The 15,353-nt window shown below is 42.7% G+C and overlaps 1 protein-coding gene across 1 annotated transcript; it reads left to right on the forward strand.

Moving 5' to 3' along the window:
• Nucleotides 1–11,855: 11,855 nt before the first annotated feature.
• On the forward strand, nt 11,856–13,055 carry LOC116115664. Its single transcript, XM_031401795.1, has 3 exons — nt 11,856–11,965; nt 12,051–12,258; nt 12,753–13,055. Exons 1-3 carry the CDS (start codon nt 11,856–11,858, stop codon nt 13,053–13,055), a joined length of 621 nt encoding a protein of 206 aa, XP_031257655.1.
• Nucleotides 13,056–15,353: the final 2,298 nt, after the last annotated feature.

A 15,353-nucleotide genomic window follows, 5' to 3' on the forward strand; every position in this document is an offset into this window, starting at 1 on the left:
TTTGATGCTTTCGGAGAGATTCTGGTTGACCCAACCTGATTACAAAGAGGTCGAGGAAACACTTTTATGCATGCGACCTGAGATGGTCATTATTTTAAGGATAGCGACCTGCTCTTAGACCATATCAGTGCCATGATTTTGATCCTCTTCTGAAGTTCACGGCCTGATTGCACTTGGAGTTCTTTACTAAAGACAAGGGATCGCGTTGCTTCGGAACTGATACACATTGAGAGTCACGTCTCCTCGCGACTCACATGGGATAAGATCGAAGAGTCACGTCGCTTTGCGACTGACAAGACGAAGAGTGTTCTTCGTAATGACCTCTTCAGATGTTATCCGTTGCACCTCTATAGCGGATACATTTAATGAAATACCTTTTGTTCTGACAGACATATCTTATGCGCAATAAATAACAGCCATGTGCATTAAATGCGAGCCATGCTGAAACAACATTTCCTATCAGAGCATTAAATGCGGATAAGGGCGCATTTAATGTGGAGGAGGGAAAACGTGCCGTCGCTTGAGTTTTTCAACAGAAGAGAACAGCGATTTGGTTTCTTGAAGCGTGACGGTCACTCTTCTTCGTTGATCTGCGACACATGGTCGTGATCAACGGTGAGATGCGTTTTTCCTCCCAAACGTCAGTTGACTTCGAGAAACCAAAGTGTCATTTCTTTCACTATAAAAACCCAGGTTCTCTTTAGGCAATGTCACAGTATTCATCTTCTCAGAGAGAGAGAAATTTTCGTGAACTTTTGATTCTTTGCCTTTCAAACCAGTGCGCACTTGATATTCGAAGCAAGAGGATTCATTCTTCTCATTCCAGGAGGTAAGGATGGTTTCTCTGCTATTTTTGCTATTTTTTGCTTTCAGTAGTTTCCACGCGATGACAGTCTGCCAGTAGTTGATCGGAGATGAAACATTTTCCTTAGGTTCGAGCCATGAATGGTGGCTCTAAAAATATTCTATTAGGGTTTTTCTAGGGTTTAAGGGAGGAAGTGTTTAATTTTTCCTCCACATCATCGTACGAAACAGTGTACAAGGACTGATCGATTCCCTGCTTGTCACTTTTACAGACCACAGTAGAATGGACCCCCAACGACCAGAGCCGAGGAAGGGACTAGCTTGCCTGCGCAGGATGCTCTTGCGGGTCCCCCTCAAGAGATCCTATCAGTGATGACTGCCAGGATCTTCAAAAGATAGTAGATCAATACACTCTCCTCGTGGAGGTCTTTTGAGATAGGACACGCACAGCTCAAAATCTGCCACGGGGGCTGGCTGTGATCTCCGAGAGTATATTCAAGAGTGGAGGGTTGATCCCCTTCCACCCTTTTGTCAGGTCAGTCCTTGATCACTTCGGGATCGCACCACTTCAGCTCACGCCAAATGCGTACATGATAGCCGTGACTATGTACATTGCGTGTGGCGAAAACGGATTGGGCGAGCTAACCGTGGTAGAGCTCGGTTGCTCATACATTCTGAAGAAGAGTAAGGACAAGGATTCTTACTATCTTTCTAAGCGACCTACCATTGAAGGGGGAATACACAGTTACTCGAGCAATGTAGGAGCATACGAGACAAAGTCCTTTTTCTTTCGTCACGATGGCATTTGCTATTTCCATGATCCGAGTAGGTTTCCCTTTTCTATGAATTTGCGAACTCTTTTGATCTTCGCTAACAAGCTCTTTTTTCTTTGCAGTTAACAAAACGACCAGGCTAGAGCTCCTCGAGGATCCGGATAGGATCACTACCTTCGACTTTCTGCCTGAAGAGAGTTGCGATGCTAGATTGCTCGTGACAACCACAAATTTACAGAAATACAGTTTCTTCAACCCAGAAGCGACCCTAGAGCCCCCACCGAGTAAGCTTTGTAACCTTGGTTTATTTTTTGATTGTGCATGCAGCGAACTATTTTACTAACGACGTTCACGTGTAGCACCCATGCCTCCAAAAGTGCCCAGATTGCCATTACCGAGGCAGTTCACCTTCCCCCGAGTGGGCACCACCCGATCCACTGGAGTTGCTCCCAACGGTCCTCTCGTCGAAGGGGCAATGGCAAGAGCTCCGGTACGACCTACTAGGGCTCCCCAGCCTTCGGTTGGTGTTCCGGTTTGACCTGCAGGCACTCCCCAACCCCTGACTGTTTGCCCAAGGCAGAAGATGACAACCCCAAGAAGAGGAAGCAAATTCGAACCAAAGAGTCAGAGTCCGAACCGGAGGATCTGGGCGCTCAGCCCGGGAGGTCGCAGCTAGGCATTCCATTGCTTCGGAAGCATCGCGAGCAATGCAAAGCAAGGTCGCGGACCCTGGGAGGAGATCGGGTAAGGAACCGGCGGGCGACAAGACTCCTACTAGAGGCGCGGACATGGACACTCCAGTGTTGGACTCGATGGGACAACTTTCAGATCATCTGCAGCTAGTGGTTTTTACCCTGCTGGAGTGCAGGCTCGCAGAGGCATTCAAGCAGTTCATGGCCTCCAATCATGTAGACCTGATGTCCACATTCATCCAACACCTGAGCAAGGTAGAACAAGCTGTCTTCAACGAGGACTATACATTTATCCCCTTCAATAGCGAGCAAGCTAACTTGCTACTGTTTTTGTTTGCAAGCTTTGCTCTCCATGCGATTATCCCTACAAAAGGTCTGGTTGGGTGTTGCCGAGGGAGAGGTCGTGCTGAGGGAGGAGAACGAGCTTAGAAGCTGTTGAGGTAGAGAAGGACTTATCCATCGCTTCGGCGAACCAGTACCTGAATGAAAGGAATGTCACTCTTCGCACGATGGACTTTCAGAAAGCCGAGCTGGAGAAGCACGGAGAGGAGATATAGGAGCTCGAGAGGACAGTGGTCGGACTTACCAAGGAGGTTGGCGAGAAAGACCAAGAGCTCAAAACGACCTCCAAGCGGGCCTCACGAGCCGAGTAAGCCTCACGGGTAGAGTGGGAAAGGGGCAAGTTGTGGGAGGCCTCCGAGAAGCAAAGGCAGGCGCTTGAGGTCAAACTCCACGCTAGTCAGGGAAGAGTCACTTCTTTGACTGATGAGATACAGCGTCAAAGGGAGGAGATCGAGTCAAAGGCTGCTGAATGGGCAATTCAGTGTATTTATGCTCTTCGGCCGAAGAATCCTGAAATGGATGTATCCGACCTCCCGGAGGAATACCAGGAAATTCTTGGATCCATGACGCGGCTTGACGATGAGGATGCGGCGGAGGCCACCCAAGGTCCCAACTAGGGAGAGCCTTTGGGGTATGTCCCCGAGGAGCCCACAGCTAGCCAGGTGATTGGCGATCAGCCCAAGGGCAACAAGGTTGTGCCTTCGGGAATTGGGGATGAAGGCCAATCATTGCTTTTGTAGTCTCTATCCTGCTCATTTATGTATTTTCTTTTAAAATAAATAAAGACATCACTCTTTTCAATCTTTCATGAGTACAATTTTCATACACTATACACATTACATATGAGATCGCATTCTAACTGTTTACAATTACATCAGAACAAGTTTATGCGAACATAATTATACATGTAAAAAGGGTTACGAAAGAGCGGAATTATACATTTTATTTACATTTGCAAGGACAAAGTAAAATCTTTACAAGGGAAAATGAGTTCGGAATTACTGATAATATGGTCAGAGATGTTCATCATTCCAAGTTCGTGGTACTTTGAAGCCATTCAGCCTTTCAAGGTGATAAGTCCCTGGTCTTATCACTTTTGTGATGTGGTATGGGCCCTCCCAGTTAGGTCTCAAAACTCCCATACTTAGTTCCCTAGTACCGAGGAGGATTTCCTTCAGAGGTCGCCGACCTGGAAGTCTCTTCTTCTGACCTTGGAGTCGAAGAATCTTTTTGCGCATTGCTGATAGGCTGCTACTCTTAGCTGAGCCTTGCTGCGATGTTCTTCAACCAAATCAAGACTTGCGCTCATTAGCACTTCATTGTCGGTTTCGTCGAACAGGTCCCTCCGAAGTGAACTAGTCCCTACCTTCACAGGGATCATCGCTTTATAGCCATATGCTATCGAAAAAAGGGTTTCTAAGGTAGAGGTTCTCAGAGTTGTCCTATATGCCCACAAAACTTCAGGAAGGTCATCGGCCCAATTTCCCTTGGCTGCACCAAGTTTGGGCTTCAGAGTGTGTTTGATGGTTTTGTTGACAGCTTTAACTTGACCATTTGCTTGCGGTCTTGCAACTGAGGCAAACTTCTTATGGATGCCCAGCTCATCGCAAAACTGCTTGAACTCTTCGTTATCGAACTGTTTTCCATTATCAGATATGAGGGTATGAGGAGTCCCACAGTGGCACACGATGCTTTTGAAGACGAAGTCCTCCAGCTTTTTGGTGGTGATCGCGGCTAAGGGCTTTGCTTCGACCCACTTGGTGAAGTAGTCAACCGCAACCACCGCATACTTAAGTTCCCTTTTACCAACTGGCATGGGATCAATGAGATCGATTCCCCACATGGAGAATGGTCAGGGGCTAGTCATGGTTATTAGCTGGTGGGAAGGAGCTCGTGGTATGTTCACGAACTGTTGGCACTTATCACACCTTTTGACAAAGTTGTAAGCATCTTCTTGAATCAGGGGCCAGTAATACCTTTGATGAACAACTTTGTTGGCGAGAGATCATGCAGCCATGTGATTGCCATAGATTCCTTCATGTATCTCCCTCATGATATAATCTGTTTCTTCATCGGTCACACATCGGAAAAGAGGGGCGCTAAACCCTCGCTTGTATAGCTGATCTCCTACGAGTGTGTAACAGGCAGATCTTGTTCGTAGGGTTCTTGCTTCGACTTTGTCACTGGGCAAGATCCCATCTCGGAGATACTGAATGATAGGAGTCATCCAAGAAACTAATTCTGCTACATTCACGGCCTATTCGGTTAAGCCGACATTGGGGGCCTCTATGTACAGAATAAGAATACTTTCCGGTGTATCCGAGTCCAGCGATGAGGCTATCTTTGCCAAGGCATCTGCCACATAATTGCTCTCTCTAGGAATCTGTATGATCGTGAAGTGCTTGAACGGCTCGAGTGCGACCTTAGCCTTTTTTAGATAGTAGATCATATTTTCTTCCTTGACCTGATATTCCCCCAAAATCTGGTTGACAACCAATATGGAGTCGTTATGGATGCTGATCGCGGTTGATCCCATTTCTCTGGCCAACTGCAACCGAACGAGTAGAGCTTCATACTTGGCCTCATTATTGGTCGCTTTGAACCCGAACCGGAGGATGCTGTGGATACGAGTCCCTTCGGGACTTAGGAGAAGAAGACCTGCCCCAACCCTCTTTTTGTTCGACGATCCATCGACGTATAGGCTCCAGGTTGACAGATTCTGAATAGTTTCCTAGGAGACTTCGCTGGCTTGTTACTCGGATTCTCTTATCGGCTGATATGAGAATTCAGAAATGAAATCGATAACAGGTTGCCTTTTGATAGTTGCTTTCGGTCTATATTACAGATCGAACTGACTTAGCTCCATGGCCCACTTGAGTAATTTACCCGATGCCTCTAGCTTCTGGAGGACTTGCTTGAGTGGTCAACTGGTCATTACATGGATTGTGTGGGTGTGGAAGTAAGGTCGCAACTTTCTGGAAGCGATCAGCAGGGCATAAGCCAATCGCTTCATTTTCGGGTATCGCATCTCGACATCTAGCAGACGCTTGCTCGGGTAATAAAGAGGCCATTGAACCCTTCTCTCTTCTCAAACTAAAGCTGCACTGACCGCGTACTGAGAGACGGACAAATATAGGAGCAGAATTTCTTGCGGGAGAGGCTTGGACATAAGAAGTGGTTTTTCAAAGTGCTCTTTAATGCTCTAGAATGCCTGTTCGCACTCGGGAGTCCACTCAAACTTCTTATTGGCTCTTAGGGTATTGAAGAATGGCAAGCAACGATCTGTTGCCCTTGATATGAAGCGACTAAGTGCCGTTATTCGCCCATTGAGGCTCTGAACCTGCTTCTTGTTGGTTGGACTTTTCATATCGAGGAGAGCTTGGATTTTCTTGGGGTTGATCTCTATTCCCCTCTGGTTAACCATGTATCCTAGGAATTTTCTTGAGGACACTCCGAACAAGCACTTGAGAGGGTTTAGCTTCATTCTGTACTTTCGGAGGATGTCAAACATCTCAGCGAGATGCACTATGTGATCTGAAGCGACATGTGACTTGACCACCATGTCATCTACATAGACCTCCATTGATTTTCTGATCTGCTCGGAAAGCATCCGGTTAACCAACCGCTGGTAAGTTGCGCTATCATTTTTTAGGCCGAAGAGCATAACTTTGTAGCAATATAGCCCCCGATTTGTAACAAATGAGGTATGCTCTTCGTCCGGCGCATAGATCAGAATTTGATTATACCTCGAGTATGCATCCATAAAGCTTAGCAGCTCGTGCCCAGAGGTGGCATCCACGAGCTGGTCAATCTTTGATAGGGAAAACTGTCATTTGGGCATGCTTTGTTGAGGTCGGTGAAGTCAACACAGGTCTGCTACTGGTCGTTAGGCTTCTTTACTAGAATCGGGTTGGCAACCTAGCTCAGATAGAGCATTTCTTGGATGGATCCGTTCCGAAAGAGATTATCTACCTCAAGTTTCAAGGCAGCATATCGTTCTGGATCCATCGCTCTTTTCTTCTGGCGAACTGGTCTGGCTTCATTGTCGATGTTCAGTGCATGGCAAATGACATTTGGGCTGATCTTGACTATGTCAGCATGCGACCATGCGAACACATCGATATTCTCTCTGAGGATGCTGGTCAAGTGCTAGCGAGCTGGGGGTTAAGATTACTTCTAATCCTCAACACTCTGCTTGGCTCGCTCTGATCGACTGACACTTCAGATAAATCCTCAACTGATCCACTGGAAGGGCATTCTTGGACACGAGGATCCATGTTATCGTCAACTAGGCCAGGCTGTGGCTCGATCCAGCTGATGGCCATTACCTGTCTGGGAATGTCGCGCGAAATGTCTTTCCCCTTGCATGCCATCTGCACTGCCCTTACATAGCAGTCGCGAAATGTGCGCTGAGATCTGCTTACTTCCTCTATCCCCGTCGGGGTGGGGAACTTCATCTTAAGATGATAGATCGAAGTGACTGCCTTAAAGCTTCTTAGTAGAGGTCGCCCTAGGATACCATTGAAGGCGGAGGGGCAATCTACTACCAAGAATTCGGTGACCCTGGTCACTTCGTCGAAGTCACCCAGCGTGACGAGAAGCAAGATCATCCCCTTGGGGATCAGGTGACCTCCTGTAAAACCATATAGGGGGATTGAGGCGGGCTTTAGGTCAGCCTCATCCAAGTTCATTCTTTCGAAAGCTCGCTAGAACAGGATGTTCATAGCACTTCCGTTGTCCACCAACATCCTGTGGACTTCGCAACGCCCTATTTGGGGCGTAATGACGAGAGCATCATCGTGGGAATGATGCAATCGGACTGTGTCTTTTTTAAAGAAGGTGATCTCCTTCTCTTTGCGAACCTTTGATGGTCGCTACATCGTGTTTATCACACGGATAAGGTCGTGATGGGCTTCACGAGCATATCATTCCTGGGCACCTCGTGAGTTTGCCCTGAGGTGTGGTCCCACAAAGATTATCCCCACGCTATAGATACCTTTGCGATCACGACGCTTCTTGCCCGGTTCCTTTATATTTTTCTCCCTTACGGGAACAGAGTCATCAACGTACTCTTTGAAATGCCCTTGCTTGATAAGATCTTCGACTGCTTGCTTGAGAGCTTCACACTCATCGGTGTAATGCGTATTGTCCCGATGATAACGATAGTACTTTTTACTGTTCCTAGCTAAAGGGGGATTTTTCATGGGCTCAGGCTCTTCGAGTAGATTAGCCTCTTCTGACTTGTTAAGAATTGCCAAGACAGATGCATTCAAAAGGGTATATCGATTCCTGTCGCGATCGCAATGAGGAACGGGAGCATAAGACTTCTTGGGCTTAAACCGCTGTTTCTTTCCTTTTTGTTGATCATCGTTAGCCCATTGACGATCAGTCCTCCTATTTTCCCCTCGACTTGGCGCACTGCCTGAAATGCTAGGGTCATGGTGGTGGAGCGCCGCTACAGAGTTCTCAATACGGAGGTATTTCTCTGTAAGGTTGTAAAAGCGGGTAAGAGAAACATCATCCTCTGATTGTAGCTCCTTCCACAGATCTGTCTATGGACAAACTCCTGCTATGATGAGAGTCAGACGGACTCTTCGGGAGTGTAAGCTACTTTATGGAGCTCTCTATGGAATCTGTCGATGTAAGATTGGAGGGATTCATCTCTCTCTTGCCTTATGTTGTTGAGGTAGCTTAAAGGCATTGAAAACTTCCTGTTCGCTTGGAAGTGTCTCAAGAATGTCAAGCTCATTTGATTCCACGAGCTAATCGATCCTCCCGAGAGCAACCTGAACCATCGTTTGGCGTGAGATTTAAGGGTCACTGCCAAGCATCAGCATTTCGCCAAATCAGAAACTTGATGAAGTTCTATCAGGTCGTTGAACTCATACAAACGATCCTGCGGATCAGAATTCCCATCGAACGCTCGCATATCGAGCATTCTGAATCTAGAAGGGAGAAAGACGACTAACACAACCGTAGAAAAGGGAGATGCCTCTGTGATTTGACCTCGCTCATTTTGTTGAGCCTTTAGCTGATCCAAAGCTCGCTGCAGCTCTTCGATTTGAGGTAGCGACACTACCTGCGGATTACTTTCTACAACGTGGGTTGACCCTCACAGTTACGCTTGAGGAATGACTGTAGGTTGGATTCCTTCTCGCCTCTGCCGGCAGCTCTGGCCAATCTTGACACACGCTGGCTAGAGCCATGTGATGGAGTTGCATGATTTGGGGAACTTTCACGATTTCTGCGGTGGTGCAAACCGACCCGCGAGTGTGGTAACTTCCCGCACGATGATTGGAGTCGTCATTTCGGCTATAGTGGGAATTTCCCCGCCTTGCACTTTTGTGGGAGTGCTTGCGCGATATGGTATAGGACAGCTTGATCTGTGACCTGTCACCGAGTCTTTGCGCCACGGGTATTCTACCCGGGGTGCGGTCAGTGTTTGCTGGTCCTTCGGAGCCTCTAGGGCCATTGTTCGCCACCTGTTTTCCCTTTCTTTGACGTGCTATAGTGCGCGCGACACGGGCTATCGCCCTTTTCTGTGCTTTCATGCGACCTGTAAGTGTTTTTGGTGGTAGCACTACCTCATTTGATTGGGGTGGTGCAACCCGATCCAAGCAGTCCAACCTTTGGTTAACCGTTTGGAGAGTATTGTTGAGCCTCTCCATGTAGCTCATGACGGTTGGATCGAGCTGTGAGCTTGAGGGAATATCCCCCATGAGATTTTGCGGAACTGGGCGAAGTGCCCTCTTGCACCTGGGGGACTTCTCCCTCACCATTATGGGGTCGCTCAGATTCGAATCTGCAAGCCATTTACTGTTTTAGGACCGATTAGTCAGAGATTCTCCTGATGAAGGACGAATACTAAATCAAGTCCTCCTTTTAGCGCCAAACTGTTGATGCGTGATTTTGACACCAACTAAACGCACGTATGGAATGCTGAGCTGGGCCAGAAATCACACGTGAATGAGGGTATTGAGATGAATAAAAAGATGAAGAAACAATGTTTAAAGTGGTTCGGATGCTTAAACAAGCGACTCCTACGTTGATTGATATTGTATTGATATGAGGGGTCAAGTTGCATTCAGCAAGCTGACTTACAAGTGATTACAAGAGAGAGAATAAGCTAGTACAGAGAGAAATTAGCTAATCTAAAGTGAAATGAGCCAATCCTAAAAAACGGGAGATGAACCCTCTATTTATAGTGGGATGAATTAGAGTAATGATTACAAAATCCGTAAAAAGGGGGCAGATACCGTGCAAATCCTTCTTTGTATCTCGTTGCTCACCTACTCCAGTGATTTCCTCGTTTTGTGTAGGGATTGGACACGTGGACGGCCTTTGGCCTTTCATCAGTCTGGCGCGCACCTACTGCACTGACAAGAGCATGCTACTCACGCCAACATGCGACGTGGCTGCATCTGAATGGCTGTAGGATCTGCCTAGACTCTGATTATTTACACTGACTGGGCTCTGTGTCAACCTTACTTTTTCAAGCATGACAATTCTATATTTTCACATTTACAATTTTGGACTTTTAAACCAAAAAGTTAATACGATACAAGACATTTAAACATGATATTTAGTTCACGTATAGATAATTATTTGTCTTATTTTATGTATAATTATTTTTCATATTATTATATCAAGGTTACATTATTTAGTAATAATATATATCATAATTAACATCATTAAAAACTCTTATTTAAATAAATTAATTCGTAAAATGATGTCACCTAAGTAATTGGCCTAGTTAGTAAATTCGCGTTTTATACGCGAATTTACATATTTTATCAAGGCTACCGTATAATTCGCGAATTATTGCAGACAAAAAAATCATGGAGTGAAGAGCCAAAAGGACGTCGTTTTGGGTGGGGTTTGACTAAAATTAAAAGATTTTCTCCTTCTCTTCTTCCTCAGTTCTCTTCGACAGTTCTTCATCTCTTCTTCAAATCTTCAACAGTTCTTCATCTCTTCTTCAAATCTTCAACAGTTCTTCATCTCTTGAGTCTTGATCTCTTCTTTTCTTCTCTTTTAACTCTCTCCCCCAAGCTTCAAGTCCAAGACTTCTATTTTTAATTACGGTTATATACTATAATTTGAATCTTGGTTGTATTATTTGTGTATTTTATTTGTTTTAAGCTCTAATTTGATTTTGAATTTTGGTTTTGTTATGTGTTTGATTTGAGACTATAATTGAATCTTGGGTATATATTGTGTTTGAGTCTATAGACTATAATTTGAATCTCAATATTGTGTATTTGTGTTATGTTGTTAGGTCTAATGGTTATTATTTAATTGAATATTTTGTATTTGAAATGTTATATTGATTTTAACTAGGTGGTCCATAAGGGTGTTCAAAAGCAATTAACCGAACCGGTTTTTCAGTTCAGGAAAATTTCCAAACCGAAATTGAACCGATTTTTGGGGAAAACCCTATTTTATTGGATAAAACTTTTTTTTTTTTAAATTTTTTTTCCTAAATTAAATTGTAAACATTAACAATACATATCCAAATAAAAATTAAACATTCATATATATATATATTAAAAATTAATAATATATATTTTTATTTTTATTATATATATATATATATATATTTTTTTTTTCCCTAAACCGGTAATCAAATCGAAAATCTGGTTTTTTGAATTTTTTGAACCGTTTTTTGGGTTAACAGGTTTTTTTGGTTTGGTTTGGTTTTTGTATTTTTTTTAACACCTTTAGTGGTCCATGAAAAGTGTTAAAATCAAGATTGATATTGTCGTATTTTTTAAAACATATTATTGACAATATGTTGTATTAAATCCGTATATACTCATACCACATTTTTCCCGTATCGAAATTTTATGACAGAATTTTTACAAATGTATTTTTCATCATTTACCGTATCATACCTGTAAAATTCTCATACCTTTTTTTTGCCGTACCCTATTACTAACTAGGATAATTAGTTTGTCCAACACCCCAGCAACGATCTTGATGACTTGATGTCCCACAATGGTGCAATTCACGTGATAATACTCTCCATCCGTAGAAGTAAAAATCAAAACCGTTTATGGAGGGAGAGAGAGACAGAGACAGAGACAGAGAGGTGTGTGATTTGTTTATACTGTATTTAGTGAGAATTGAGAAACACCATTAAACGAGTGAGTTGATAAAAAGAGAGTAAATTTTCAAATAATTCTCTCTTCTACTTGCGCGCCATTTCCACAATTTGAAAAAAAGCGTCGTCGTTTTATAAACAATGACACAAGAAGTTCCTTTTCCGTCTCCTCTCGAACGCACTGTCGCTTCAGCTCTTCTCCTTCTCTCCTCCCCCGACCAACAGCCACCTCCTTCTTACTCCTCTCCACAGTAAATTTTAATTTCGCTATTCAAATATGTTTATCTTTTTGTTTTTTGTTTTTTTTTTTGAAGTTTCATGTTGTTTTACGTGCAGGTTCGACACTGATGGTGAATTGTTGCTGAAAAGCAAGAGCTACAGCGACGAAGAGAGCGTGAGCATGAACGAGAGCTTAGCTTCAAGTAGTAGTGGATCCAAACGCTCTGCTTCGTGGCTTACCAGTGAAGCTAGCTCTGATGAGATTCGAGCTCACCAGCTTCGAATCATCGCTTTGGTGGCTCGCTGTCACGAAATGAAACTCAAGGTATACTCATCTCTTTGGTTTAGTTTGAGCGTTTGTGTATTTGGATACAATTTTTGGCTACTTCATTCTTCTATTGTTTTATTTCTCGTAAACGATTTGATTGTTGTTTGGTTAAGTTGATATACCTCTGTTTTTAGTCATTAATTATAATGTGATTGATCTTTCTTAAAATTTGATCACTGGCTCTCAGTTGGATTAGCTTACAGGTTCTCATTCTGTGTTGCTATGATAAATTTTCACTGTTGAACTTGCTTTCTTCTCTATTTGACAAGTCAGAAGAATTTGAAGTCCAATTTCAATAGAAAATTACCAGAATATTCAAATTTTGTTAAATGTTTGAAATATTGTTTTAAATTTCTAGAACATCTTGATTTGAACGCTCTAGACGATCATACTTTGTTCAATTTTTCCAATCACGTTCCAACATGTTTGTTTTAACTTGGCTTTTAATTTTCCTTATAATCAAAATTTGAAAATTCTAAAACTACTCCTAGGTCTTGCGAAAGAGTCGCTCGAAGATCAGCCGGAAAATCACAGTGGCGAAGCCGCCGCCGCCGACGGTTAAATCAGTTTCCTTGGAATCCCTGTCAACAGAGGCTGGATCCAGCTTGTCAAGCAGCGCAAGCGCGGTCACGAGCGTGCGAAGCCCGTGCGTGAGCGAGAGGAGGCAGATGATGGTGGCGCTCACGCGGCGGTTCAAGATCCAACGCGGATGGAGATTTCCAGTTGCGCTGTCAAGGCGGTCAGGGCGCTTGATACTTCAGATCAGCTTTTTTTTTTTTCCGTTGTATGAATGAATGAGAAGTTTCAAAGTCAAGAAAAAAAAAAAAAAGAATTCACACAACAGGAATATTGAAAAATTAAATTTTGACCCATTCATTGTATCTCATTGGTTCATGAAGCAAAACGATTCTTATTGCGTTCAAGGGATTTACATTATTTTTTTTCTTTATTCTTTTGATTCCCACTCGTTTTTAAGCGTTATTTAATTCTTGTGGCCAATAATTTTGATTTGGAGCGTGTGGTTGTTGAGGTTTAGAATTATAAAATTATCTGTCAGTCGGTGCCGTTGGTGATTTTTCCCAATAAGATCTGTACAATTCAGTGAACATGAATACTTTTGTTTTTAGAATAATTTTAGATTCACACATTAGGTTTCTTGGATGGATCTACCACTGGAGTAGATTTTTATTGAATTGATTATTATAATGTGATATCGACGTCAATTCTGAAACAAAAAACATGGTTCATGTGCGATATATTATGGGTTCACAGTTCACACATCCGCCAAATTTAGAATTAAAAATATAGCTCTTGATTATAACTGCCCAATTTGTTGGTTGCTATCAAATTTTACTGCTATTAAATTGTTTATACAGGAATGTATTCTTAACTGGATATGTTAATTACTAGGGCTGTGCAAATCCGAATATCCGATCCGAATAGGACATTTTTTGATCCGATCCGAATTTTCGGATTAAGCTATTTGTTGATCCGAATCCGATCCGAATTATGTGGATATCCGGTTATCCGGATATCCGATTATTCGGATCGGATATCCGAATTTTATCCAAATTTTAAGATTTCCTTATTAAAATTTAAAACCAAATAATTCAATCCTTCATTTCATTGGGCGTTCAATGAACTACAAACATAAGCAGTTAGAATGTGTCACATTTCATANCGCGCGAAGCCCGTGCGTGAGCGAGAGGAGGCAGATGATGGTGGCTCGGGAGAAGCCGAAGAGGAAAACAGGTGGCTCAACTCACATTCAGCGGCGAGCTGATGCAATTTTGAAGCTGCTCTCTTCTGGCGGTTGTTCCTCTGAAACGAGGATACGTCGGTTTCTCGGTGACAGTCCTGACACCAGCAAAGCACTCAGAATGTGAGTACCCTGCACCTTCTCGTTATGAGTTAACCTCTTGATTGGATCGTTTTAACCGTATGATCGAATATTTATCTTTTTATGTCCATCTGAGGGTTCAAACGAATCCAATCAAATCATGTTGGTTCCGCTATCAAAAGTTGGTCAATTGCTGACATGGCAGCGCATATGTGAGGGAATTGCTACGGACTCTGAGAGTCCACCGCAATAACAACTTTTTAAAATTTTGGTAATTTCTGTGTGAACCCAAAGATAGTGTTGAACAGGTCACATCGCAGGGCCAATACTGAAAAAGGATCTTGAAACCAAATGAAAAGACAATCTTAACTTTACTATTTAATTATTGAATATGGAAAACCAATCCATTTTTCTTTTATATATGTATAAATATTTCTTAATTGCCTTCCTTGCTCGTCTTGTCTTATGTATTCATTTTAATTCTTACCTGGTATATATGATTGTACATAGATGACTGAGGGATTTTTAACCTTGTTGGGTTAGGGTTAATGAAGAAGGATGAAGTGAAGTCCAGTATGGTTGGTTGTGTTAATTAATAAAACATTGAAGAGTGGTTATGACAGTGACTAGAGGTGGTGATTTGTTGTGGGATAGAATTGAATTTGATGTATTTCATGTCTGCAGGTTGTTGAAGCTGGATGAAGTCAAGAGATCTGGCACAGGAGGGCGTCAGGACCCTTATATTTACACGGTATTTATGGTTCCTGTAATTTTCAGTTTGCTTCAAAATTAGACTTAAATAGGTTTAATAATTGATGCTTCAACAAAAGAGTAAAATTTGAAAGGAATATATACTAACATATTCTTAGGAAATCTGGGTTCTTAAATTTTGTAGTACAAGCGTTGGAAAAATCTGTTTCTGTATAATTGAAAGCATATTACGTTTTGCAGATAGCATGAGTAATTAGAGAGCAGACAGCAGCAAGAGCTGGGTAAATATATAGAGATTTGGCATCCCAAAAACAGGCAAATATTGATTCAACGGATGGCCAAAAAAGACATTATAGCAGTTGATTGATTTGGTAATATAGTATAGATCCATTGTCTTATTTCTACTTGGTTATCGTTTATAATCAAATATTACTTGCAAACTGTAAATAAAAACTCAAAGGGTCTCTATAACCAAACTTTTAATTGAAGTAATTTTCAGTGGAAATGTCTGTCCATAGTTAATGGCAATTTCCTTATTTTA

The sequence above is a fragment of the Pistacia vera genome, unplaced genomic scaffold (genome assembly GCF_008641045.1).
Source record: "Pistacia vera cultivar Batoury unplaced genomic scaffold, PisVer_v2 Contig749, whole genome shotgun sequence".
In the NCBI taxonomy this organism is placed as follows: Eukaryota; Viridiplantae; Streptophyta; class Magnoliopsida; order Sapindales; family Anacardiaceae; genus Pistacia; species Pistacia vera.

Excerpts from the sequence above, each read along its gene's own strand:
- LOC116115664 (XM_031401795.1), top strand. The coding sequence starts at position 11,856 with ATGACACAAGAAGTTCCTTTTCCGTCTCCTCTCGAACGCACTGTCGCT. Across the intron at positions 11,966-12,050 it reads CCTTCTTACTCCTCTCCACA|GTTCGACACTGATGGTGAAT; the intron begins GTAAATTTTAAT and ends TTTTACGTGCAG. Across the intron at positions 12,259-12,752 it reads GTCACGAAATGAAACTCAAG|GTCTTGCGAAAGAGTCGCTC; the intron begins GTATACTCATCT and ends AACTACTCCTAG.